A 22,114-nucleotide genomic window follows, 5' to 3' on the forward strand; every position below is an offset into this window, starting at 1 on the left:
AGAGAAAATTCCGCCCAGTGGTGAGGGTCGGCCCCAATGAAGTTAGTTTGATGACTGCAGCGGGTGTGCGCACAGTTTACGGTGGGAACTTTGAAAAGGCCGCTTGGTACGAGGTATTCTCAAACTATGGGTTCGTCCGCATCTCCTTCCAATCATATATTCTCTATTTGAAGTCATTGTAGCCAATAAGCTTACATATGTCAAAGAAAAAACAACATGTTCTCGTTTACGGGAAATGCCGATCACGCAGCGAGACGCCGTATCTTTTCCTCCAATTACCTCAAGTCGAATGTCTCAACCTCCTATGTTCAGCAGATTATCCAGTCTCGGATTCAGAAACTGGTAGGCTTTATTGAATCTGCAGTAGAGGAAGACTCCAAGAAGACTCAGCCTATTGTTGTGCGCAATATCTACCGGGCCATGCAGTCGGATATCTCAACTCGGTTCGCCTTTTCGAATTTCTATGGCACAGACTGGCTGGACAAACTGAATGGACGGGTAAACGAAAGCAAACACACCGGGATGCATGTCATGGACTTTTTCCATCAAGAACTGAGAGAAGCCACTTTCTTTTGGGAAAGCGAACCCCCGTTTCTGTATCTGAACCAAATGCTTGTCCCCAATGGCCCACCAGAGCAGCAGAATGCACAATCGTGGGCAGCTGGGCTGTTTCGCCGATTTGAAACTATCCTAGATGAGAGTTCTGACCGAGATGGGCTCGTTCGTCAAGGGGTATATGGGAAGTTGTACGCATGGCGGAACTCAGAGGGAGAACCATTGTCATTTGAGGACCGGGCCAGTGAGATGCTGGATCACATTGGTAAGCCGAGTTTGAAGTTATAATTTATGTCAACTAACTTGTCATCAAGGCGCTGGTCATGACACTATGTCTGCCTCTCTGGAATATCTAACGCGACAGATCAGTTTATCGCCTGATGTTCAAACCAAGCTTCGTGAGGAGCTTTGCGTTCAAAATGGAGGCAAATTCGAGACATATGCTGAACTTGACAAATTCCCGTATCTGCACGCTGTTGTCATGGAAGGTTTGCGCCTTGTTTACACAATCAACTTCTACCAACCCCGCGTGGTACCAAAAGGCGGTTGCACTATAGAGAATATATACCTTCCGGAAGGGGTACGGGTTACTCCTCGCTAGCGCGGCTGAGAATATCTGCTGACTGAATTTTTCTTTTCTGTGCCAATTTTAGACTGTTGTCGGATCGCAAGCATATCTCGTTCATCGACAGGATGATATCTTCCCTGATCCCGACGAATTCAAGCCAGAAAGATGGCTGGTTGATGAAGAGCGGGCTCGAGTTTTGTTACGGAACTTCTGGACCTTTGGAAGTGGACAGCGAGGTTGCATTGGAAGAGATCTGGCAATCTCAGGTTCGAATTAACCCATATCGACGATTTCAGTCCTTATAACTAACCTATCGTGGTCTCAAGTTCTCAAGAACACTCTCTTCTCTATATACTCGAAATTCGAAACTACTCTGACGAATGAGCATGGGCCGAGAAGACCCTGGGAAGGACACTATGCTATGGCGGAGGTGGTATTCGTCCCCATATCAGCCTGATATTTGATTGCTAGATGAAACATCTTGATATTGCGCCACATATCAAATCAAGATGAGGGGAAAGCCTTTGATGAACTCTTTGCATCTTGCAAAAGGTGATCTGGACACGCCATCGCCAATTCGTCACGGGTGAAAAGCTCCAAGATGCCTCCAGCTTGGTAGGGATTGGCCTCTCGACTCTGGGAAGGTACTTTGTCTTCTATAACATCCAAAATGAAGGCTTTCGTTCGCTTTAAAAGTGAGACTGCGTTGAGTCCGGAGCTGTAATGTCCACACGCTGCTGTCCAAATACGAGCACCCTCGGGCTTTTCGTAAGTTGTAAGGAGAGCCTCTAACCTGGCCAAAGTTTGAATGTGTAGAGTCAAGTCTCCGCCATATGCGTAGAACAGAGGACTTTGCTCATACGCCGAATCTCCTAAAAATATGGTACTCTCATCAAGATCCAATACCACCATATGCTCAGGCGAATGGCCAGGGGCATGTAGTAGCTGGAGATTTAGTTCAACGCCATTTGCATCAACAAGAAAGTGGCCGTCTGGCACACCGGTCAATTTTTCCAGATCAATTTTCAAGGGCGGTAAAGAGCACGATTCTCGAAGTGAATCGTGGTTTAGTCGGGAGTTTGCAATTATTTCAGTCAACAAAATCTGACTGCAGTAGATGTGATAGGAGCTGCCTTCGAAGCTTTCCAGTCCTCCTATTGATAGTTTGTCAGTTGAGTTAACGAGAATAAAGATAGCAGATTTGCAGAGAAATAGCCATACCAATGTGGTCGTAATGACAATGAGAGATCAGAATATAGTAAGGCAAGCGACCGTCGGGATTCAACGGCATTCCCTCATTTTGTTCAATAGGAACGGTCTCAATAAATTTCCGCAGGCTTGTGACAGGTAGCCCTGCATTTCTTGGATTATTGCACCCAGTGTCGATAACGACGATCCCAGTTGGGTATTGTTTCACGTAAATCAGAGGTCGCTCAATGTGGCGGTCATCTTCTACAAGACGGAAAGTGGTTTGGTTCAGACGGGTTGCTGTGAAACTGGTAACCGATGAACTTTCTACCAAATGCGCAGTCATTCGAAGACTGTATGATTCATGATCCTCCTGGTCTGTCGGGGGATTGCACATGGTGAACTGATAATGAGATTGGCTCAGCTGAGAAGCGGGAGAAAAGAAGGGATGAGATACAAAGCGACAACCATATATCTCACCAGTTGGCAATCTAGGAAGGAGTGAAAAGAAAAGCAGGAATAATCCAGGGCTTGGGAGAAGACTTAAGTACTACATGTGGCTTTGACCCCCACTAGGGTCTTAGCCTACTGACTTATCACGGATCCTGCATGATGAAGGGCTTACTATTACACTCACTTAGTTAGAGTAACTCCCTAGTTATTGACAAAGCCAAATCTAACTTGCTGCTCTCCATCGCTGTTTCTTTTGCTTTCTTGCTATGGCAATTTTCAAGCTCCAAGTCTATAGAAACATGAGGATGCAAAAGCTACAGACCCATCAAGGGTAACGATAATCTGGATTTCAACCACTCAATATATTGAACCTAGTAGGAAGACACACATTCATCGATCAACTCAGCACTTCTGCCAAAATTAACCCAACAAGACTACTCCTCGGTGTTCCAAGGGCGACTACAGCTTGAACATCATCCTCAATGTGCTGCAAGAACCGCTCCTTATCCCACGCCGGTTTGCATCCAATGCTCTGCAGAATTTCTGCAATAATATTGGTACTGGCTGAAATCAGATCCTGAGTCTATTAAAATATGAGACAAGACATACCCAGAGCCCCATAGCATCTGCACAAATTGTAAAGGAAATCCCGGCGATCCAGCCGGAGCCTGTTTATCCGAGTATGCGCGTGTCTCCAAATCAGTAGTCACGCTACGATCCCGAAACTCACTTGTCAAATGGTCACCAAATTCACTTAAGTGAATATCATGAGCTAATGCGAAATAATAGCCTTCTCGGTCATTTGGTTATGACTCTCCACGGAGGACCCTTTCAACAATCAACCCGTAAAGCACATTTAAATCGGAAATGTGTCCACCAGCGATCTTGCTTACAAAAGGTCAACAAATTAACTCATATGCCTCAACTTGGCGCATATCTCACGAACTAATCTAGGAAGTTGTACAATGCTTCCTGATTTACAATAGAAGGGGCTTTTGATTGCTCTCATTTATTAAGGTGTTATTGTATAAAACGCAGCGCCCTTATCGCGTTAACAGGCCTTCGGCGGAAGCAGATCATGGATGGGCAATTTAATGAGAATACCGGCTACTGTCCGAGCCTCTTCTAGTTGAAATTTCTGCTTAGGAACGTATGATCACCGATCCTCGAAGGTTGTTGACCAATTCTTGCGCTGGCGTCCGCGAGTCATATTCTAACATAGTAAGGGCGTATGGATTGCCCAGAGAAAAACAATCTTGAGCCATATCCAAGGGAGCTACCGAAGTTTTGAAGTAGGAAGGATGTTCAGCATCTAGATCTAGTTAGTCAACGAAGGGTAACGTGAGGCTAACGTCCACCGGCCTCATCCGTGATCAGCTTAGTAGCCCCCAAAACTATTAGTTACAGATTGTGGCCTACGAAGCGTGAATGTTTTCAAATTATAGGAAATGGATGATATCAATGATTGATTTGGCGAAGGTGGGAGTCAAAGTGCAGAAACAGCGGTCTGCAACAAAATCGCGTTACCACATTAGCACTTTCAAAAGCAGACGCTCTCACCCATCCTAATAGCGACGATATCATTTCGTGATTACTTTTCTACGTTGGATATATCCGACGACAATGGATCACAACGAACCCCTTGGCCTGCTTCACACAGCACAAGAAGCTGATTGGGTTGACAAAGTAAATATGGCTCGTGTTGACGGTCGTCTTTGCGACTGGGCTACGAGCCTCCATCCCGAAAAGCTCCCCTGTCGTCTCATTGGGGGCTTTCTCAATGGGGCGTATAACCTTGGCCAAAAGTTTGTTTTCGAAGACGAAAAATTTTGGTTCCTCCGCTTGCCCCGCGCAAGCAGCATTTCACCGGAACATGCAGACGAAAAGGTGGCGATGGAAGTTGAGGCTCTTCATCTCCTCTTAGAAAGGACGTCAGTACCGGTCCCAAAGGTATATGCTTGGGGCCTTGCTCAGGAAAGTCCCCTCGGCCTTGGACCTTTCATTTACATGAATTCAATCGACGGTGTCTGTCTTTCTGACATTCTGAGAGGAGGCGACTCGAGATTGCTCAACGAGGAAATCTCCGATACTGAGATTGAACTCATCTACAAACAAATAGCACAATTTATGGTACAAATTTTCAACATCGATTTCGACCAAATTGGCAATTTACCAACCCCAAAGATTAAATATAGAACACCTCGTCGTCCCCTTACCTGGAAGGCACACGAAATTCTGCGCGGAGGAGGCGTAAATACGTTTGGTTTGTTGTAGTTTTGATTTCAAGAATTCTGCTGATGATTGTAGATGACCACAAAGAAGCCTTTTCTACCAGCGGCGAGTACTTTCAATACATCAACGGACAAGATTGGCAACAACTACGGCTTCAACCCAACTCAATTTCTGGCCCTTGGAGCGGTATATCGGTATACGCATCATTGAAGATCTTGGAGTCCCTGATACCGGAATTGACTCATTCTGCATACGAACAGGGCCCTTTCAAGCTCATCTGCGATGATTTCGGGCCAGCAAATATGATTGTCCGAAGCAAGGAGGATCTCACAATCATCGGGGTGGTTGATCTTGAGTGGGTGTATGCTGGGCCAGCTCAGTTATTTGGCTCGGCTCCTTGGTGGCTTCTTTTAGATCGCCCAGTAAACAAAGCATGGGACTTTGAAGATGGCAAAGCCCCGAAAGCCACTGAACGCTATTTCAAGTGTCTGGAGATTTTTCAGCGTGTGTTAATGGAAGAAGAACTGAAGATGTCAGGAACTGAGAAGCTTTTCGAGCTCGTGGAGTGGTCCGAGGACACCGGTGCTATGTGGCTTCATATGCTTCTCTTGGCTGGCTTTTTTGACTCTCTGATCTTTCCTTTTATTCAGTTACGAACGCACAAAGGCGAAGACTGGTGGGATGAGCAAGTGAATAAGTATTGGGATACGGAGCAAGCGAAGACATTTATTGCTACCAAGTCACTCCATCTCGTGACCTATGAAGAAGTTCATAACAAGGTCAAGCATTACCAAAGCCTCATGGATGATCAGAAAATGGAACGGACAGATTTCATTCGCAACGTCTCCGCGCTCCTCGGCTGTATTTAATCATTCACCCATTCCTATTCCAGTTTAAATAAAAAAATTCATTAACTGAGTAAAAATTGATAATCACGTTAATACAGACTTCAAGAAGGCCACACGGTGAAAGCGATATTTCTAGATGTAGCTTTTGATAGCAAGTGTGAACATCCGTTCATAGACGAATAAGAATAAAATAACCATGGGCAGTGTTGAATAAAAGCAAATTTGACTCATCCGTATGTTGTCCTTCAGGGTTGCAGCTTAGCAATGATTTAAAGACTCTGCATAGCAAGAATTGCGTCACGAACATCAGCTCCAAGTACTGTTCCAGCATCAGTGTCGCGAGTGGAGCTATCACCAGATTCAAACGTCTTGTCTTGGACAAGGGACTTAGGTAGTTCTGATCCTGAAACACAGCGAGCCGATATCACCAGTGTTGACCGAGTAAGGTACGAGCCGGCGGAGGACCAAAATCGCGTGGCTTCAACCTTTTTTGCAACGGCGTCACTGGTCCCTCGGCTCTTTGCATTCATGTACGCAATGATGAAGCAGAAGTATAGATACCGTCGGCGAGGACGGTTGTCGGAAGCAAACGTCAACGGCTTGTTATCAATCTCCTGTTATATCATTAACATAATACTCAACTCTAGCTTTTGCAATACTGACCTTCAGTTTCATATAGCATCCACTCACAGTACCGATGGTGTTCTTCTTCCTTAATTCGTCTAAGACAATACACCTCCATTGAGTTGAACTTTTCATTGCGCCGGGCATGGGTATAATCGCGATGGTACCATGGTCGAAAAATAGCCCAATATTGTCTGCCAGTGTGATGCCTAATTTTCATGAGTCAGTCATTTCGGGGTTCATCAAGAACTCCATCGCTGACTTCGAATAGGTGGGAATCCTCCTTGGATGTCATAGATTTGGGTACAATATGGGCAGCTTTGATGTTCTTTTAGGGAAGTACAGTGCCCAACACATGACACCACACAAAGCCAGGTTGGCAATGCTCATTGAGACCATAGTACGCATAAATTTTCTTTTTAAACACAGATTGATCAAACTTGGAACCCTTCTGTTTCGCACTTGCACCAAGCACACGGGAGATGATAGCGTCGCGGTAAGCATACTCAAGCAGGCTTTGGTCAACCGTGATGACGATGAACGGAAGGACTTCAAGAATGGTTCAAGATAACATGCGAGGATTGAGGGTTGATCGTATTCAATAAAATGCCAAGAACAAAGTGAAACATTAGGGAAAACATGAGGTAAAATATGAGGTAAAATATGAGGTAGAATATGAGGTAAAATATAATATCGATCCAGGTTTCAATGATAACCATATGGAAATGGGGAAGCTGTATAGTTACCTATTGTTATTCAATCTTTAGTACTAGACATGTCAGTTAACTACCATGGTGCCTTTTTTCAGGGGTGGATTATCAGGTTAGTATAAGAAATGAGCGTGCTCAAGGCCAATTCTGACATCTGGACATGATAATGAAGAGGACTTCCGACAGTGATAAGGTTATTCAAAAGAAAGCATTCCTAGATCCATCTAAGTACAGAAAAAAAGCAATCAAACATGTGTTGTTAGGTAAATATACAATTCTTCGTCCTCCCTCTATTTTGTAGACAGATCGTTGTCGTATGGCCAGCCCTTAATAGAAGGAATGTGAGCTGCCAGAGTCGAGATAAAATGCGAGTGATCGGTCGTGGCTCCAATACCCTCGTGGTAAATCTTGCTGGTGGATGGGATGTCCTCATAGTCGATGAAAGGCAAGTTTACCCAAAGCTTACCTGCAGACTTCCCCTGTTTCTGCAGATTGCTCAGGAGGTCCTTGGCCTCCGTCGACTTAGCAGTTATTTCTCCGCCATGCATCTTCTTGTACCACTCGGCACCCTTCGCCATGTCGATAGCTTTCAGACCGTAATCATCCAAGCTACCCAGACCTTTGACAGTCTTCCATTTGCCATCAAGAAGGTTCTGGAAGGACTGGGCCTTGACGAAAAAGTAGCAATCACCATCCTCGCAGACACCATCAAACTGATCCAACTTTTCCTTGGAATAGTTCTTAGTGAGATCACCCGCGATATTCTGTGCCTTGACAACGAAGATTTGATCCAACTGCCAGCTACCGCTGACAGCAAACACATAGAACTGCTTGGTGATAGTGTGCAGGCTCTTAAAGTTCTTTCTCCAATTTTGTTGAATGTTGTCGGCGAAAGCACCTCCCTTCAGCAACTTCATCCAGCCATTCGATTCATCAATAGGCCTCTTCTTCAAGGGATCGTTAATGATATGGTTACCCCACTTCCAGACAGCGTCTCTTGCGGTGTGCTTGATCTTCTCCAGACTAGCTTGTAGCTTCGCAATGTCGTGGACTTCATTTTGAACGATCAAAGCCGCCTCGCTTTGTGAAGGAGCCATAATAGTCCCTTCCACACTGAGCACACCACCAAGACTGCCTGCAACTGTCCCAACTCCAGGAATGCCACCAAGGACTCCAAGGACACCACCGGCAATACCGAAGACAGTGCTAGGATCATCCGTGCTAATATCGTGGTCGGTGAACTTGGCCGCGATACTGGCAGCATTGCTAATCACGGTTGATCCGGCGCTATCGATCGCATCGCCGAGGGATTGCACAAAGTAGGAGAAGCGCTTCATTGCCATCAAATGGAAGTAGGCAACGGGAGTGATTCCATTCCCCTTACCCCGGCAGTCGCTACGGCTGGCCGCAATATCGCACGAATAGGTGAGTCCAACTTCGCAGTCGATCGATCCGTAGTTCCGGGTCTGGTCCGCTACATATCTCATGTAAGGCTTCTTCTCGTCCGCATCTCTGCCACCCATGCTGTGCGGGTAGGCGTTTCCACTGATTATACCGTTAGATCAAGGTCCTTTTGGGCTCTCATGCGGGCTCACTCACAATAGTTCCACCCAGTCGTCCATATGGAGCTTGTCCCAGCCTTTCTTGTTCATGTTGTCATCGCAGACCCACATGTCATCCTTTTCGGCTTCGATATAGGCGGGCACAGCTGGAACACCGAGAGCTCCCACGGCTTCAGTCGCTCGTTAGCTATGATAGAAAATAGCAATTTTTGCAAAAGAATACTTACCGAACAGTGCAAGAAGCAATGTATTGCGCATGATGGAAATTGAGAAAGCTTTGAGGTAAATCAGGTGTGATTGATGGTTTTCAAATTTGAATGCCGGGATTTTCGGTCTATTCTTTGATAGAGAAAGAAGAACTGTTTGGATGAATTGATTTACCCAGGGCAAGAAGCAGACCTTTATAGCTTTTTCGGCGAAAGCCAAGTGTTCATCGTTCAACTGCTCGATAATGAAAGTATACTACGCTTCCCTTTTGGCCCCTTCCTAATGTTGGAAACTGACTCCACCGTCGACATACGGAAATAGTGAATATCTTGGCAATGCTATGTATAGGCTATACAATCCCGTCCAGACTCAGGGTCACAGCTTAAGCTTCTCCACAAGGGACCCTGGCGCACGGGCCAAGCGGCTGAGCCGCATTTACAACATGGGGGCCTCCACTGTTTACACGCCAGTATCTGGAGAGTTTTGCATTCGATAGAATTATATCTATAAGGTTCTTACTGATGTGTGCACTGATCTTATTTCTTACGGGAGTGGTGTCTGTGCTACAAGACCTTGTATTAGTGATTCTTTCTTCTGTTGTAATTTTGTTCAATCTAGTAGAGCTGGTTGATATCATAACCAGCAAGAAATTTCATGCTGAAATGTGAATCCTGATGGATTCCAGGGTCTTCGCAAGGTCAGGGTCCTAGCTTAGTCTGGGCTCATTCCTGAAACGGTAGCCTTCGCCCCCAGGCGGCTGAGATGATAGTATGCGATATTGGTCTATATGGAGAAATATGTCTGCCAGGATCAGACGGGAATTAGATTGTTTACTGACGATCCCAAAATCTCTATAAGTGAAGACATCTAACGACTAACTAAAAATAGATCTAAAGATAGAACGCACAGCCTTTATGCCAAGACCTTTGGCCTTGGCGCACAAGGGGGGCGGCCCGTGGGCGGCCCATGAACCATTTGTCTACTCCACAACAGTAAATCGACAGCCCGTAGGGACATAGTATTGATATCCACTAACAAAGTTATTGTACCTTGCAGCTCTAGAGGATCCTGGCGTGGCTCCTCCTCCCGTTGCGTTCCGCGATGCTGAACGCCAAGCCAAACTACATCCAGGGGAAAGAGTTTGGCAAAGGCTTGATGTAGTAATTACGAAAGATGCCTTGCGCTAAAAGGCGAGCATCAGGAAACGTGGACGGAGAACACCGTATCTGAGTCTAAGATTTGAAATGTAAACACACATTGATCAAGGGAAAGCGCCCCATAGTCCGCTTGGCTCTACTAAGTTTGGCATCGGCAACTCTACAAAGGTGTATCAGGCTGATTGTATTTTCGTTTGATCTATCTCAACACCATGCGACTGACAGGATCTCATTCCCATATCACAGCAACCGGGTTTCGCCGTGATCGTTTCTCCACCCTGAAACTCACCTCCATACGGTCGGTCTCCTCACCAATCATCAACTGAGCCCAAATAGAGCCTCTTGGGAGGTATACTGGTTGCTCCTTAAGCCCAGCATCTAGCACTGAGCCACATAGATACTTGTCTTCGAACATAAACTGTGTTTCAACCTACCAAATCTTGGGTCTCATGAAATTGCATGAAAATTTAAGCGGAACGACCTTAAGATATATAGTGACGAATTCAATTGGCCACTTCGTTTAAACTTTTGAACTTGATATACTTCCTATACATTGTTGAGATTTATGGTGGCCGGCCATGGTTTATGCCATGAATGAGCCATGACGGCAACCGCAGTGATTTATCACCTGGGAAATCTAATCAGGACTAGCTTAAGGCAGAGTTTTCTGGTATATAAGGAGATTCTCACACAAATGAGAATCTCTAGACTTAAACACCTCGGTAATCTATTGTTAGATTATCTATATTGTACGGTCGTACCAGTTATTATTCCTACTTATATCGTAGCCTTTCAATAGGTTATAAGCCCGGCTTGCCTCAATTAAGCCGGGAATAGCTTTATTTTTGTCTATTCAAGAATACCTACCTCCCTCCGAGCCCTCCGAACACGATGCTAGTTTAAACTAGAAACCGATCCCGGTCTACTAGGCCCGATACCGATCAATCGGAGCCTAATAGCGATACCGAGTCTATTATCTCCGTACCCGATTAGTCCGAGGATAAAGACAATAGTTTTCTATTAGACGACCCCGACCGTACAATACGTTATAATACGTATCTCTCGATACTAGAAGCAACTAGCACTTAACCCTATAATAATTTAGCCTACAATAAGCCCAAATTATTTATAGATAAGGGGAAAAGACCCTTTAACGACTTATTCGGTAAGAAATAGTCGGCTCTAAGAGAGTAATATAGTCTATCTTAAGACTAAAGAGGTTATTTAGACCCTTACAAAGGCGCTTCTAATACCTTTATAAGGTAATATAACCTAAATACGGGATCTAACGGTAATTAGACCCGTAATATCTCTACGAATATCGTTTAAATCAATGAATCAACCCTCGCGGAGCTTATAGAACGCCTTAATTCTCTCGAAAATAAGGCTAAATCTAGGGATTTAATACCGATAAACCCTAGTTCCGACCCTAGGTAAAGACCTAGGGAACGGGAATCAGACGCTAATAAAAAAGCTATTAAATATATATATAGGTCTCAGTAAATCGCCCCTAAACCTAGAGATAAGCTTAAAATTGAGCCCCTAAAATCATCTACTAATTACGTCTAATAGGCGGATAGTACAAATACCATTTGTGCCGGCGCGGCCGGATTCGGCGCCCCCCTCGATCCGGTTTGGCGTGGGCCCCCAGGTGCCCTGTTCGGGTTTAGCCTGTCCAGAAGCGGTTTGGCGCGGCGCTAGCCTCAAGATGGCATCCCGACCCATCCCGTCTACTTTGGGTTTAGCTCGTCCAGATGCCGTCTAGCGGCCCACGCCTTCCCCGAACAGGCATCTGCCGTCCTCCACCGCCGATCGGCCCCAACACCCACGAGTATATAACTCGGTGCGTCGCTCAACGTCCTCGCGCTCGTCGTGCTGCAGTTCCCTCTCGCCTGCCCCGTCCCAGCGATCGGGCTTCCGTGAAATGATACCGTATTTCCGGATCACACGGCACCGGACGCCCTGTTTCAGCTGGTTGCCTCGCACACGGAGCAGTGCTCCTTCTCCACCGGCTGGAGCGCCGGCGTCACGGTCTGCTGGTCCATCGCCCTGGTGTTTTTGTCAGCTACAGTTGCCAGTCCGCAATCTTTGCTACAGAGGACTGGGCTTCTGGATCCGCGCGTGCTGGCTCGTCCGTATGTCTCGGTTGCTCTAACATAGGAATCAACAGTGCCCGATTGTTGGCCGGGTGACTGAATAACTCTCGTCTTTGCACAAATGCGCCTACGATACGACGTAACCCGAATTTCGCTCTTTTGTGCGCTGTCTAATTTGCCTACATGTGTGCCATTGGCTGGTCTTCTCTCGCCGATCCCTCGCCTTGAAGCCGTGGCGCAGAATGAGCGGACTAGCACTTGTTCGCGGACCCCTTTGCCTCGTACAACGGCCTCGGAGAACTCCGCAATTGGAAACTCAAACACTGTGATTGTATTGGCCGCTGACTTGAAAGGAGGCCTTTGGCCGCGACATGCTATTTCCCAAAGGCGATCCTTCGACTCTGGCCCTCTTTTAGCAAGGCGCAGCAAGGCTGCTAGATGCATGCACGGCTGATCAGGCCAAAATTGATAATGCGACGCTACGGTGTTATCCAATGGGGAAAATACCGCATGCTGTAGCGCGTTGCACCTTGGTCATTCTTGCTCTGAATGTTGTTAGTGTATCACGTCTCCCCGCTGACAGGCAGCACTTCGCCCGGTGGCGATAATCAGTCCCATCCAATTTCCCCAGCCGCCCCAGATGGGAAGTCGAGGTGAAATGAAGTGAGACGGGGACTCGGGAAGTGCATATAAAGAGTCTTGGGATTCCCGCTGCGGCGAGGGATGCTAGACATGTGTTGCTCGCTTTCCGTCAATTCAATTCAATTCAGTCTAAAGGGCACCTTGGAATTGTTTTGTTTTTTAGATTATACTACACATTTCCTATTGTTCACCCCGACTGGTTCATTCTCTTCTGCCTCTCGTGAAAACTATGGCCTCTATCGACCTGGACAATATCATTCATTACCACCCTCCCCCCATCCCGAAGCCCCCTTGCAAACAGCCACACCTGACTACTTCTCTTTCCCACCCTCCTTCAAACCAGCCCGTCCTGATCCATCCTCTACCTTCGCGACCCCCGTGCCTTTCTCATGAGTCCCCGCAAACTTTTCATCCTCGTCGACAGAGTCCCTTTCCTGCTGTGTTATCTGTGACTTGTGATCGCGACGCCCATCTGAACGAGTTTGATAAAGAATTAGGCAACTTGGAAATAGCCGAATTCGGGAGCCAGGAGACTCTAGCATTATGCTTTGGGAGCAGGGAAGGGACTCAAGCAGAGGACATCAACGGCATCCATAGAAAGGAGCCGCATGATGAACACAGTGGTAAGTGATCTGCTCATCTGCTGGCTCCTCTAGCTTCTCAGGTCCCCATAGGGTGGCATCAATTGTTTAGGCGAAGATAAGAGAAATGTGCTGACTTCTTATTTTGAAAGGAGCATCACACAGCGACGATCGTTTTGCGGACGATTTAAGGGTCCTCTCAGACGGCCCTGCTACGCCGCAAGATACTGCCGCCTCATCAGACTCTGCCGAGACCGACCTTTCATCAGCCAGTGCACCCACTTATCCTGTAGAAGCTGATGGTTCTGTTTCACCGAACGAACCGTGTCCCGTTCAAGGTTAGTCGTGTATCTGGTGGTAGGGTTTTCTTAGGTCGCTTCTCATCATACGACTACAGATTTTTCACCCACTGAGCGCAATGAATCCCAGCTTTCCGTTTCTGGCTGTGAGACAGAGGTCAACAGCGTGGCGGCTGGTAATGTTTTAAGTGATCAGGCCCCATCACCTAATCCTAGCACACCTGTTCCAGCTGGGGATGAACCAGAACCTGCGAATCAGTGGAGCCCTGAAACTGGTGCAGAGTCCAGAAAATCAAGTCCTCTACCGGCTCCGGAGGTACATGCCATCCAGTTAGACCCGAGGGACCTTTCAGCAACTCGCGACAGCCACCTGGAAGTGCGGAGCGACGGCAACGACATCCACTCAACAGATTGTTGTCTTGACGGCGAAGCGGTATCAAGCCCTATCTCGCCTGTGCTGCAAAAAAGAAAGCAGGAAGTCTCCAGATCAGAGGGAAAGGATTCACCAAGAGATTTATCTAGGTCGTGCTCCGTATCCGTTGTTGTGCCTGTGACCCGACCCCGTGGGATACCAAGAACAGTGTCCACTCGAGCCGGTTCCACACGCTGTACACGGAAAAGGAAAAATCGAGCAAAGCCCGCCTGGAACATTGAAAGCGATGATCCTGACGACAGTGACTATACAGACGGGAACGATTCTGGTGTTGGTGTCGTCGCCAGATTGCCACGTCTAAGAAAGAGGCAGAGACGAACTGCTGCAGCGAAGATCCAGCCCGCTCAGACTCGACGTGAAAGCCTGCAGCGCGTGTTTTCCTCGCCGGCTCCAGAAGAGGAAATTGCAGATCCACGTCCCGGCACAAGTTTGCAGGACATGCAAACCATTCCCATCAGAGGCTTTCTCACGCGGCAAATTGTTCTATCAAGAGTCATCTACTCCTGTACCTTCGAGGAAGATAGGCAGCGTTCTTGTCCGCATGGGCTAACAAAAGCTCCCGTATACGAGGAAAGCTCAGACAAGACAGGGCACACCACGCCGCCCAGCAACAAAGAGCCATCACCTCGTGCGACTCGTTTCTCACCCGATGAGGACAAACTCTTGATCGAACTGAAGGAAAAGCGAAGTCTCCCATGGAATCAGATCGTGACGCATTTTCCAGGGAGGACGAAGGGTGCTCTTCAGGTTCGCTATAGTACGAAGCTCAAGGACCGAGGAATTGGAAGTCTCAGGCGAGGTCGGAGCCGAAGGGTTACATGTCCTCCAACTGCGGCTGTGGCTTGACGCGGCTAAATTATATGCCTCTTTCCCTCGGTTAGTCGTATTTCCTGAGAGCAGCATATGATGCATTTCGTCGTGGGATACCCAAGATGGCATACATACAACCCGGGTGGTCGCCATCATTCGGGCTCCGAGGGAGGAATGCCAACTTGTGGCTTTGAGGCAGTCTTTTGACCGTTTGTGTTCGAGATGTTTATGAAATAGTAGTTTTATGATTCCATACGACGAAAGGTTGAGTATTTTCAAAGGCTCTTAATGGGTTGTTTCTATTTTGAGCAGGAGAGAGTAATCATAAGTTTGAAATCACTCCATGAGGATAGCTTACAAGTACCACGTCTTCCGCGTCATCCAGGCCAACCAATCCATCAACCGACTCACTGGTTAATATCTCCGATACGATGACCAGATGAGTGATTCTAGGAATTCTTACTTCGCATTTTGTCTCTTAGTGTGCAAGTGGTGAAACTAATTTCGATCCTCCCTGTATCGATGTGTCATTCGAGGAAGTCGCTGCCTCGACGATCAGGATTGGCAACAAGTATAGCCTTGATAAACTGAGCCATTTGTGGTTCCATCCCGGCAGCGTCGGTTGAAGGTTATCTTCGAGGCAAGAACTACAAATTTGTGCAAGAAAACCCAGGAGTACCCCATCTTCGGAGCTGACCTACTTCAAGAAGTAAGATCAACGCTAGATGGGTTCAAGGTCAATAAGCGGGATGCCAAACTTGAAGACCCTATCAGCGGAACGGAAATAAGTATCAACTCTACTTCGGATTCCTAGTGTAGTCGATATACCCGGATTTTCCATATACGGAGCTCTGTTTACTGTAACTGCGTCAGCGATTGTCCCTACTCTCCAGTGTGTCACGCTACGTCTTGTATCTGACTCAAGAATTTTGAATTGGATTGCTCAGCGGCCAGGTCTCTCCTGATGATAGGATCGGTGAGCGGAGAAATATTCCTCCTCAGTCTATTTTCGCCTGGGGAATGTGGCAAAAGTAAAATCGCCCTGCAAGTAGAGTACATATAGACAGGATAATGTCTGACAAGTCTTGGCTTTCCCTTTCCGTTTTCGTGCTCACCCCTTGCCGCTTTTTGCTCACTGAGTAAAACTGAGCACACCCCTGAGTAATTACATAAGCATTATTCTCGCTCAGTGAGCATCACCTGCCGCTTACGTAAACCATATGCCTGCTCACTGAGCAATCCGGTCCCACTCACTGAGCGTAACCTGAGCGCTCTGATTTGCTCACTGAGCATCCCGATCCTACTCACTGAGCGGACCTGACCGCTCTGACTTGCTCACTGAGCGACCTGAGCAAAGCGGGAGAGCTAAGTCAGCAGCTCACCTCAATAAAATGCACCACGCTAGCCTCATCCAATGCAGTCTTTGACCAACCCACTTGACCATTGTCCCCTCAACGAAAGGATGGCATGGCGGTCGATCCTGGCTGTTTCTTCTCCAATAGCACAGTGGACCACAGTCATTGGCATTACTATCTTGCGACTAAGCTACTATCCAACTCGTCGAATTTCCCATCCCCGATACCGTCTCTACTTGGTTGCGTAAAATATCCCACCCTCAATTTTGGATTTGCAATATCCAAGAATATCTAAGAATCTCTCAATCAAATGGTTTGTAATCCAATCTGGTGCTTTATTCTGGTTCTTTTTCACCTATTAACCTTCGACGGATTATCGCTGATGCTGCTTGCCGCTTGCTCCTGGGAATACGACTTCAGCTCTAGTGACCTAGACATCCGCAAAAACACACTTGCGTTCGACCGCAACGTGCTCAAAAGCGGTCGGGGGAGTAAACGATAACAAAAGGAAAACGAAAAACGCATCAACCACATGACCGCCCTCATTTTAGAGGCTATTACCTATGAACAAGGCCATTTACACTACCACACGTAGCGACCGAATGAAATGCGGTCGACGCTTATCAGTGCCTGCCTGGTCTTAGTTTCTTTCGAAGGAATGCTGCATAGTCCCATAAAATCCAGCGCATCAGCTCAGTGAAGTTCGCCCTAGACTGTACAATAATCTCAGAGTCCAAGTCAAAAGGCTGCTAATGAGTAATCTCGTGTCAATAAGTCCTACTTCGTCGAAACCGACCTTTCAACACGCCCAAGAAAAGAGCCATGCGAGAAAGGCGTATCAAAAAGGGCAGCGCAGAAAAGAGACACTTTTCAAAAAAGCATTCGAATACTCAACGCAATGCGACGCTGATGTCCAGCTTGTTGTGCGGATAAGGAAGACTGGCAAGATCTTTACTTTGACTTCCAAGTCGGAAGGGTGGCCGCTATCTGCAAAACAGCTGGTGTGTTAATCTCTCTGTTGCTTCCAGTGCATTTTTACTGACAACACTGACCGAGGCAGGATTTGACCCACCCACTACCAATCCGAAAAACGACGGATGAACTCGCGAGGCAATACGAGAAACGTGATACCGTTGTCAAAACCAACCTCTCCAATTCAGATGACACAGAGGAGCCGAACATCACAGACACCAGCGATCTATGTATCCGGGCGTCATGAGTTCTGATGTTCGAGATCTTAAGTTCATGATATGTAAAGACTCATCGAGAAAAATCAGGCATTGGCAAAGCAAAATGTGGCAGAACGTGACCTACCTTTTCATAGGCCTTGTGTAGTAACTTTGCCTGATCTAAAGTAGAGCATAATCCACTTGCATTTGGTAGAAATACTTGTCTAGCGTAGAGCCCTGGTCTCATCAAATTAATCCATGGAAAACTAGAAGGTTCTGAGGAGATCAATGGTATCTAGGATCGCCATCAGGTCTCCCAGGAGCATTCTGTGAAGGTCTCGGGAACTGTACGGGGATTCCTAGGGGTTCGTACGCTCCCAGGAACCCATATTTGAGCCCCAGGAATCAGATCTCCATTCCCAGGTACTTTTTGTCAGAGACAACAACGCACCGAGCAGTTCACTATTTCGTACCCAAAGCGTGGTCCTAGCACTGGCACTGAAGTTCCTAGGAGTCAGGTGGCTTGATGCCGGCAACGGATATCCCCATTCGCGCTGCTGAGTATTTTAAAAAGAGTCTCCCTTTTCAAATCATGTCACAATTTCAATTTTGAAACCAATTTTTACTACGATCCGGCTGGTTACAAGTCAAAAATGTCGCTTTTGGAACTTCCACCGGAAATCCTTCTCTGGGTTGGCAAGATCATCGACAAGAAGGACATTCGATGTCTATGTCTTGCGTCTCGAAAATCCAACTTCATCTTCAGAAAGAGCCTTTTTGATTGCATAGACTTTCAAGGTTCTCCGCCAATCCATTGGGCAGTCGAACATAGAAGCTTGGGCATCCTCCAGCTCTCTTTGTGTTCGAAAAAGGCAGACATCAACGAATATTCCTCCGGCCTTACACCCCTCATGCTGGCTACAAAGTTGCGATACGCAGATGCTGTTAACTTGCTATTACGCCATCATTCCGTGAGAGTCACACAGCGTGACCTACTGGGGCAAAGTGCCCTCTCGATTACGATTTCGCTTGGAATTGTCAAAATTGTCGAACTACTCATCAATGTAAAGAACATTGATCTCAATACCCCATCCTTTGATGGAAATGCACCTTGTACAATCGCGCTGACTTGTCGCCAACCGTATATCTTCCAACTTCTCTTGTCCGATAGGCGAACAAATGTCAATATTCGCGATCACCATAGCCAAACCCCGCTACATATAGCGGTGGAAATTGGCGACTATGGAGCAATTCAAATGCTTATGCGACACCCGCGAGTTGATATCAACTGTCTCAACCACCGCAATGAAACCCCGTTACTTCTGGCTGTCAAAGGATACACCGGTCGATTCCTCCCCATCAAGAAAAAGCTGGTCATCGTTGAATCCTTGCTTCTCAATTCATACACTGACTTGAACCATCAAGATGAGAATGGTCGTACCCCACTGTGGTATGCGGTGGAAAACTCCGATGCAAAGCTGACTGAACTGCTCTTGCAACAACCGAGCCTGAACCCAAATCGCGCCGACAGATTAGGCCAAACACCTTTGGCAAACGCTGCTGCAAAGGGCTCCTTAGCCTTGGTGAAAATTCTCCTTCAACATCCAGGGCTTCATAGAAGTCCTCAATCTGGCCATGCATTACCACCATTTTGGTCGGCATGTCGCGCAGGACAAACCTCAATGGTGGAATTTCTCCTCCAAAATTCGGCCGATATTAACCAAAAAAGCCCATCAGGGACGTCGCCACTTCAAATCGCAATCGTAAACCAGCATCTCGACATTGTCCGCCTCCTCCTCAGCGAAGAATCTTTGTTGATCAATGACCATGGCCATGACTCCTTTACTCCGCTCATGTTTGCGTCAGCTAATGGCTGGTTTGCAGTTGTCGAAATTATATTGGAGCATCCCGACGTAAATGTGAATGCGGTGGACGACGTGGGGAGGACATCTCTCTGGTGGGCTGCAGCAGGTGGGCATTATGAGATTGTTAAGTTGTTAACCAATCAACGTGGCATCATTAAGCGACTGGAAGATTCGAATGGACAGACGGCATATGCCATCGCCAAGGAACGCAACCATTTTAATGTCAGGTTTCATATCCGAAGCCCTTAGTCTTCACTTAGTTATTGAAATCCACAGCAGTATGGTTCTCTTCGTGCAATGCGGTAATACATGTATTAAGATCGTTGTTGCGTCATCTCGGCCACTGCTCATCGTTATCTAGGATCAATCAATTAACAAAGCCAGCGCTAATGAGCCGTATTCCAGAGCAGGGTGCCAGCCGTACAAAGAGCTTGGGCTCACGCTACCTTGATTGAAGCAAGGGTAGTTATAATGATGAGGAAGTGGTAAATTTGGAGAGAATTCAACCAAATAAGCCGAAGTTATCATACAAATGAGTTGGTGGTCATTTTTCCCAGTTTTTTTGGCCTTATAAACAAAGCTTCCATTTTGATCGCGTCAACCCAGGCTCGTGAAGTCTTTCCTGGGATTTGTAGAGATCCTAGATCTTGCGACCTTCAACCCTATCGGGCGATGCACGAAGGAGTATCGGCGCTGTTGGTGGCACTGATTGGAGGTAGCACGTGTTCGGGAAGGCTGTCACCGCATTGCTGCAGGAATCTGCAAGAATCCGGTCCATTAAGAAGGCAATATATCCGCCAAATAGTTTCCCATCGAAATAGCACATCTGTTGTGCAGGACTCAAGGACATATGAGACTCTACCTCCCAACCCAGAGGATGGGGCTTGAACTTGGGACGATAGCCCTGCAACAGTGAGGCCATTGCATCCGAGGGTTCCTGTGGAACAGTTGCAGAGCTTAACTTCAGGATATCAGTATCATTACTGTATGGAGCAGGATATCACTATTTCATTCGTACTCACATCTGTGCTCTTGGCTTATTTTGCTGCATTTATCACAAGATAATGATGGGAGTTGCTCTACCAATGATCGAGATCTGCGACCTGATCGAGAGAAGAAAGATAACATGTATTGCCGCTTCAAAGTTCCATACATTGTTGCTGAAGATCTTGAAGAATAGCTGCACGCTTACGGGCTCAATTGTGGTGTAATTTTATGCAAAGACTTGGGAAGTTCCAGTATTCCTATCAGAAGATTTTACTTTTCTTGAAAATTTGGTTGCCCGGGGTGCGGGTAAGACTGGACTGTATTTGCCCATGCGTTCGGTGAGAGTGGTCTCACATTCGTACACAAACGCCGAGGATCAGGATCCTTATAGAATTAATTTTGAACGCTCATTCAAGCTGGACCTGCTAATTGCCTAATCAGCCTCATCTTTCACTATTTCTTGACTACTCCATTTCATACCTATTATCCATCAAGTATATGCAATAGCAGATAATCAATTTTGAGAAGGCGGCAAAGCAAATCAGCAGCCTAAGATTCGGGCAGTCTGCTGTCTATGAAACAGGTTGTTGTTGACCGTCTGTTGTTGACCGTCTGTTGTTGACCGTCTGTAGTTGACCGTCTGTAGTTGACCGTCTGTTGTTGACCGTCTGTAGTTGACCGTCTGTAGTTGACCGTCTGTAGTTGACCGTCTGTTGTTGACCGTCTGTTGTTGACCGTCTGTTGTTGACCGTCTGTTGTTGACCGTCTGTAGTTGACCGTCTGTAGTTGACCGTCTGTAGTTGACCGTCTGTAGTTGACCGTCTGTAGTTGACCGTCTGTAGTTGACCGTCTGTAGTTGACCGTCTGTAGTTGACCGTCTGTAGTTGACCGTCTGTAGTTGACCGTCTGTAGTTGACCGTCTGTAGTTGACCGTCTGTAGTTGACCGTCTGTAGTTGACCGTCTGTAGTTGACCGTCTGTAGTTGACCGTCTGTAGTTGACCGTCTGTAGTTGACCGTACAACAGTTCATCCGGCATTGGTAGCCGCTCTTTAGGTTGTTGACCGACCTTTGCCTAACGATTCTTTCTGATTTCCTGTTGCGAATGGCCCTTTCGGATTGACAGTATTCCACTACCCTTGTCTTCGAGGCTTCATGGACCCATTTAATGCGCCTAGGATTATAGGTATAGGGCCTGGATCGACATGAGTCTTCATAAAACTTTGTTATGCGGACTAATAGTTAGACTTCTGTTCCTAGGAGTCCAGGCTTCAGATTTCTCAACTATTTGAGGGTTGATGTCCGTATCTGATAAAAGTTCATTGACAAAACGGAACGGGCACATACACTCACAAAAATTTACCATGAAAGGCCGCTCTATTACTGTATATGGGCAGCTGAAGGGCAGCTAATTCGGGACCCTATCAAGGCACGTTTCATAAGTTCAATGTTAGCCCCACAGCAATTTCAATTGGTTTGAATTATAACGCGCAATCGATTTCTTCTGGATCTCATAAATAAATGCTCCATTATTAGCTTGTATCTTATTTAAGTTCGAATTCTCTGCAGAAGCAAATTGTCCCTGTTTGAAGCTTTCTCGATTAGCTTCTCACTTACGACACCAAGTTTACAGCGAAGCTCTTTATTCCTTCCACATGATACAACAACGACAGTGATATGTAAGCTTTGTGAATGACTCGGTGATGTAATCACACAACGTTGATTTTTGTGTGTTTTTTCCCGATCTTTATTGTTCGCCGAAATCTTTATCACGT

General features: G+C 46.6%; 12 protein-coding genes across 12 annotated transcripts; 6 read left to right on the forward strand and 6 right to left on the reverse strand.

The window, feature by feature from the left end:
* Positions 1-216: 216 nt before the first annotated feature.
* Positions 217-1,400, forward strand: N7511_000796 (uncharacterized protein; the record flags this gene model as incomplete). The annotated part of the gene is made up of 3 exons (XM_057123221.1): positions 217-820; positions 870-1,135; positions 1,209-1,400. The coding sequence occupies 3 exons, from the start codon at positions 217-219 to the stop codon at positions 1,398-1,400; spliced, it is 1,062 nt and encodes a 353-aa protein (XP_056988954.1).
* Positions 1,401-1,627: 227 nt separating this feature from the next.
* N7511_000797 (MBL fold metallo-hydrolase) lies at positions 1,628-2,708 on the reverse strand (the record flags this gene model as incomplete). Its single annotated transcript, XM_057123222.1, has 2 exons — positions 1,628-2,277; positions 2,345-2,708. The coding sequence occupies 2 exons, from the start codon at positions 2,706-2,708 to the stop codon at positions 1,628-1,630; spliced, it is 1,014 nt and encodes a 337-aa protein (XP_056988955.1).
* A 453-nt stretch (positions 2,709-3,161) lies between these two features.
* N7511_000798 (uncharacterized protein) lies at positions 3,162-3,385 on the reverse strand (the record flags this gene model as incomplete). Its single annotated transcript, XM_057123223.1, has 2 exons — positions 3,162-3,347; positions 3,374-3,385. 2 exons carry the CDS (start codon positions 3,383-3,385, stop codon positions 3,162-3,164), a joined length of 198 nt encoding a protein of 65 aa, XP_056988956.1.
* A 1,002-nt stretch (positions 3,386-4,387) lies between these two features.
* On the forward strand, positions 4,388-5,865 carry N7511_000799 (uncharacterized protein; the record flags this gene model as incomplete). Its single annotated transcript, XM_057123224.1, has 2 exons — positions 4,388-5,027; positions 5,072-5,865. The coding sequence occupies 2 exons, from the start codon at positions 4,388-4,390 to the stop codon at positions 5,863-5,865; spliced, it is 1,434 nt and encodes a 477-aa protein (XP_056988957.1).
* A 248-nt stretch (positions 5,866-6,113) lies between these two features.
* N7511_000800 (uncharacterized protein) lies at positions 6,114-6,615 on the reverse strand (the record flags this gene model as incomplete). Its single annotated transcript, XM_057123225.1, has 2 exons — positions 6,114-6,458; positions 6,508-6,615. 2 exons carry the CDS (start codon positions 6,613-6,615, stop codon positions 6,114-6,116), a joined length of 453 nt encoding a protein of 150 aa, XP_056988958.1.
* A 76-nt stretch (positions 6,616-6,691) lies between these two features.
* N7511_000801 (uncharacterized protein) lies at positions 6,692-7,340 on the reverse strand (the record flags this gene model as incomplete). The annotated part of the gene is given in 3 exon segments (XM_057123226.1): positions 6,692-6,796; positions 6,812-7,017; positions 7,331-7,340. The coding sequence occupies 3 exon segments, from the start codon at positions 7,338-7,340 to the stop codon at positions 6,692-6,694; spliced, it is 321 nt and encodes a 106-aa protein (XP_056988959.1).
* A 203-nt stretch (positions 7,341-7,543) lies between these two features.
* Positions 7,544-8,212, forward strand: N7511_000802 (uncharacterized protein; the record flags this gene model as incomplete). Its single annotated transcript, XM_057123227.1, has 1 exon — positions 7,544-8,212. One exon carries the CDS (start codon positions 7,544-7,546, stop codon positions 8,210-8,212), a length of 669 nt encoding a protein of 222 aa, XP_056988960.1.
* Positions 8,213-11,600: 3,388 nt separating this feature from the next.
* N7511_000803 (uncharacterized protein) lies at positions 11,601-12,644 on the reverse strand (the record flags this gene model as incomplete). The annotated part of the gene is made up of 4 exons (XM_057123228.1): positions 11,601-11,620; positions 11,694-11,834; positions 11,934-12,153; positions 12,384-12,644. 4 exons carry the CDS (start codon positions 12,642-12,644, stop codon positions 11,601-11,603), a joined length of 642 nt encoding a protein of 213 aa, XP_056988961.1.
* Positions 12,645-13,071: 427 nt separating this feature from the next.
* On the forward strand, positions 13,072-15,001 carry N7511_000804 (SANT/Myb-like DNA-binding domain-containing protein; the record flags this gene model as incomplete). The annotated part of the gene is made up of 3 exons (XM_057123229.1): positions 13,072-13,465; positions 13,576-13,761; positions 13,821-15,001. 3 exons carry the CDS (start codon positions 13,072-13,074, stop codon positions 14,999-15,001), a joined length of 1,761 nt encoding a protein of 586 aa, XP_056988962.1.
* Positions 15,002-17,072: 2,071 nt separating this feature from the next.
* N7511_000805 (MADS-box domain-containing protein) lies at positions 17,073-17,539 on the forward strand (the record flags this gene model as incomplete). Its single annotated transcript, XM_057123230.1, has 2 exons — positions 17,073-17,321; positions 17,381-17,539. The coding sequence occupies 2 exons, from the start codon at positions 17,073-17,075 to the stop codon at positions 17,537-17,539; spliced, it is 408 nt and encodes a 135-aa protein (XP_056988963.1).
* Positions 17,540-18,142: 603 nt separating this feature from the next.
* On the forward strand, positions 18,143-19,603 carry N7511_000806 (ankyrin repeat domain-containing protein; the record flags this gene model as incomplete). Its single annotated transcript, XM_057123231.1, has 1 exon — positions 18,143-19,603. One exon carries the CDS (start codon positions 18,143-18,145, stop codon positions 19,601-19,603), a length of 1,461 nt encoding a protein of 486 aa, XP_056988964.1.
* Positions 19,604-20,913: 1,310 nt separating this feature from the next.
* N7511_000807 (uncharacterized protein) lies at positions 20,914-21,378 on the reverse strand (the record flags this gene model as incomplete). Its single annotated transcript, XM_057123232.1, has 1 exon — positions 20,914-21,378. The coding sequence occupies one exon, from the start codon at positions 21,376-21,378 to the stop codon at positions 20,914-20,916; it is 465 nt and encodes a 154-aa protein (XP_056988965.1).
* Positions 21,379-22,114: the final 736 nt, after the last annotated feature.

This window comes from Penicillium nucicola (assembly GCF_028828085.1).
Source record: "Penicillium nucicola strain IBT 29836 chromosome Unknown utg000001l, whole genome shotgun sequence".
In the NCBI taxonomy this organism is placed as follows: Eukaryota; Fungi; Ascomycota; class Eurotiomycetes; order Eurotiales; family Aspergillaceae; genus Penicillium; species Penicillium nucicola.